We start from the raw sequence: 2,933 nt of genomic DNA, 5'->3' as shown, positions 1-2,933 counted from the left end.
TACAATCTTTCCACCAAGAGTACAAACAAAGGACGACATCACACTGTTAACAAAGCGCCGGGCTTTGTCAATTTTCTTGGGTTGAGAAGACCTCCACCGGCATCTTTGGGTGATGGCAGAGAAGATGATTTTCATCTGAGGGAACTGCCGATGGAGGTCTTGCAAGTCCTGCTTGATCCCTGCAACAAGCTTCACGCTTTTGATGGTCCCAAGGTCATTGCTGCCACAGTGGACCAACAGGACATCTGGCACAGCTCTTCCTCGAAGGCACTGATGGAAGAAGGAGAGGAGATTTCTCCAAACCATGCCACCCCAGCCAAACCGGACCTGGGCATTCAGACCAAGATTGGTCCCAATGGTCTCCCTTGCATGTTTTTCCCCACGGCGAATCCCCAATAATGTATATTTTGGGCCCTGTTGATTGTAAAACAAAAGAAAACAACATTACCTTTAAAAAAAGGATAAGGTGTAATATTAAATGTAACTTAAATTATATTAAATGTTTCAATATTTTACCAAATATAATTATTTTAACTGGATTGAAATTTCAGTGTATTTAGATCATTCTCAAATTATTCTCATTAAAAATCTCATGGTGAAATCACAATACAAGATTTTATTTCTAGATATTTCCATGTAATTTTGACTTACTCTTGGCCGCTGTGGAGATGAATGATACCTGTGAGGAGGATGTTGGGTCTCTTGATGCCATTTTATGTCTAAAATGAGGATAACAAAAAAATAAGACAATGACTAACAATCCATTTCAAATATAGGCTATTGCTTCTGTATCAGAAAGCAGAGGTGTGTTGCATTAATAAATAGTTGCTAACATATTGAATGCATGTTAACAATAAATTATAGGATGCTAACCTAGCTAAAACAGACTGCATGAACTAAATATGAAGTTGATTTAGCTCTCCACCAAATTGTGATAGTTGTTTAATTGTAGTAATATGAGTACTCGTATTTTGCAGAATAGAATATATTAATGTGTTACTTTTTAAATATGACTATGTGGTTAGTAGTTGTATTTACCTTATTTTAACGAGGTACTGCAATCAGCAGACATCAAAATTGGAGCAGACAGAGGTCACTTAATAAAGTGCAGGGGCGAGTGCTTGCGTTTGATTCTGCGAGAGTGAGGGCAGGGGCTTCATTTCGCGGCTTTACTTCCTGCTCACTACTGCGCAGACTCAAGTCCCAAGATGTCAGCGCCATATCGGGACACTGGCGGCTTCACTTCTCACCAATGGAAGAGATCGAAGGGGCGTCGTCCATCTTTTTTTTAATAAAGAATAAAAAACATTTAGGCCCGGTTTCACAGACATGGCTTAAGCCTAGTCCCAGACTAAACTGCCCACTTGAGCTGTCTTAACTCAAAGTGACTTGCACAGATATATATTAAAATAGTCAAAGATTTAGCCTGTTCTGGATTAAACAAAGCCGATTGCAAGAGGAAGGATTATAGCTAGTCTATGACTAAATTGAATCTTAAATTAATCCTTCAAAGAGGCAGGTTTAACTCCTGCTTAGTACTGTTTGTGAGGGAGCATGGCATATTTGGAATATCTAAATGAAAACCAACATGCACAACAGAGGCCAGCCAGAGTACTTGTGGATAGGAGTGATCCATTACATTACTTTGATGACACAGCTTTTCAAGACCGCTTTCGTATGTCCAAGGAAAATGCAGTGGAGATAATATCTTTGCTTGAGCCTAGACTTTCCTGTCTGTCTCTGAGAGGAAGGCCTTTACCCATTTCTCTCCAAGTTCTGCTCACACTGAGGTTTTTTGCGTCCGGGACCTTTCACCGTGAAACTGGTGATTTGTGTGGTGCCAGTGAAGCAACTGTGTGTAGAATAGTTCACAAAGTCAGCAGAGCCATTTGTGAACTGAGGAGTCTTTACATAAAGTTTCCTGATGCTGCTGACCAAGCCAAATATAAAGTGCAATTCTATGAATATGGGCACTTCCCAGGTGTCATTGGCTGTATAGATGGATGTCATGTTCCTGTCAAGTGTCCATCAACCCCTGATGCTGAGGAGTACAGGAACCGTAAGAACTGGTTTTCTATCAACGTTCAGGGTGTATGCAAACCTAATTTAGAGTTTTCAAACATTGTTGCGCGCTGGAAAGGTTCAACTCACGATTCAAGGATTTTTGTCATCTCTTCATTATGTGCTCAGTTTCAGAGTGGACAGTATAGTGGACTTCTACTTGGTGACAGTGGATATGGTCAGAGTAACTTTTTATTCACTCCATACATAAATCCCACAACAGCTGAGCAGCAAAGATACAACAGAGCTCATATCCGAACAAGAGGCATGGTTGAACGCATGTTTGGAATATGGAAAAATCGATTCCAGTGTTTACGTAATACACTTCGCTTCAGGCCAAGCAGATGCTGCAAGGTCATCATTGCTTCAGCGGTGCTGCACAACTACCTGAAGCAGCGCTGCTGTCCTGATCCTCCAATGGAAGATGACGATGAAGCAGATGTGCCCATGACTGAGGCAGCCAGTGACCAACGAGGACTTGCACACAGAGTTGCTTTCACATTGCAGCACTTCAGCTAGATGAGATGTATTTCAATATGGAATGTATTCATTATGCCTTATTTTGCCTTGATAATTTTTGTTCTGTACAAAATTAAAATAGTGTGCAGCAAAATTAAAAAAAAATTACTAAACCAATACTGGTTGAAAATGTAGTTTGTGGTTGTTTAAATACACTCAGTCATGAATATCTAAATGACAAAAGGTTTATTTTTGTTTTTATTGTTTATACATCATATTGTTCACCATGGCTGGTAATCACAATTGCCTCCTTACTGTATCGTTTTTGGATCATACCTCTTTCTTCCAACTTCATATCAATTCAACCTGTAGAATTCTCATTTTCATTTCATGTTCTTCCTTCAGATATTTCA

General features: G+C 39.7%; 1 protein-coding gene across 1 annotated transcript; it reads left to right on the top strand.

Moving 5' to 3' along the window:
- Window positions 1-1,554: 1,554 nt before the first annotated feature.
- LOC311289634 (putative nuclease HARBI1) lies at window positions 1,555-2,651 on the top strand (the record flags this gene model as incomplete). The annotated part of the gene is made up of 1 exon (XM_084407762.1): window positions 1,555-2,651. One exon carries the CDS (start codon window positions 1,555-1,557, stop codon window positions 2,578-2,580), a length of 1,026 nt encoding a protein of 341 aa, XP_084263888.1. The 3' UTR covers window positions 2,581-2,651.
- Between the last annotated feature and the right edge of the window lie 282 nt (window positions 2,652-2,933).

The sequence above is a fragment of the Rutilus rutilus genome (assembly GCF_951802725.1).
Source record: "Rutilus rutilus genome assembly, chromosome: 4".
Lineage (NCBI taxonomy): Eukaryota > Metazoa > Chordata > Actinopteri > Cypriniformes > Leuciscidae > Rutilus > Rutilus rutilus.
This window is presented reverse-complemented; position numbering and strand designations above follow the sequence as displayed.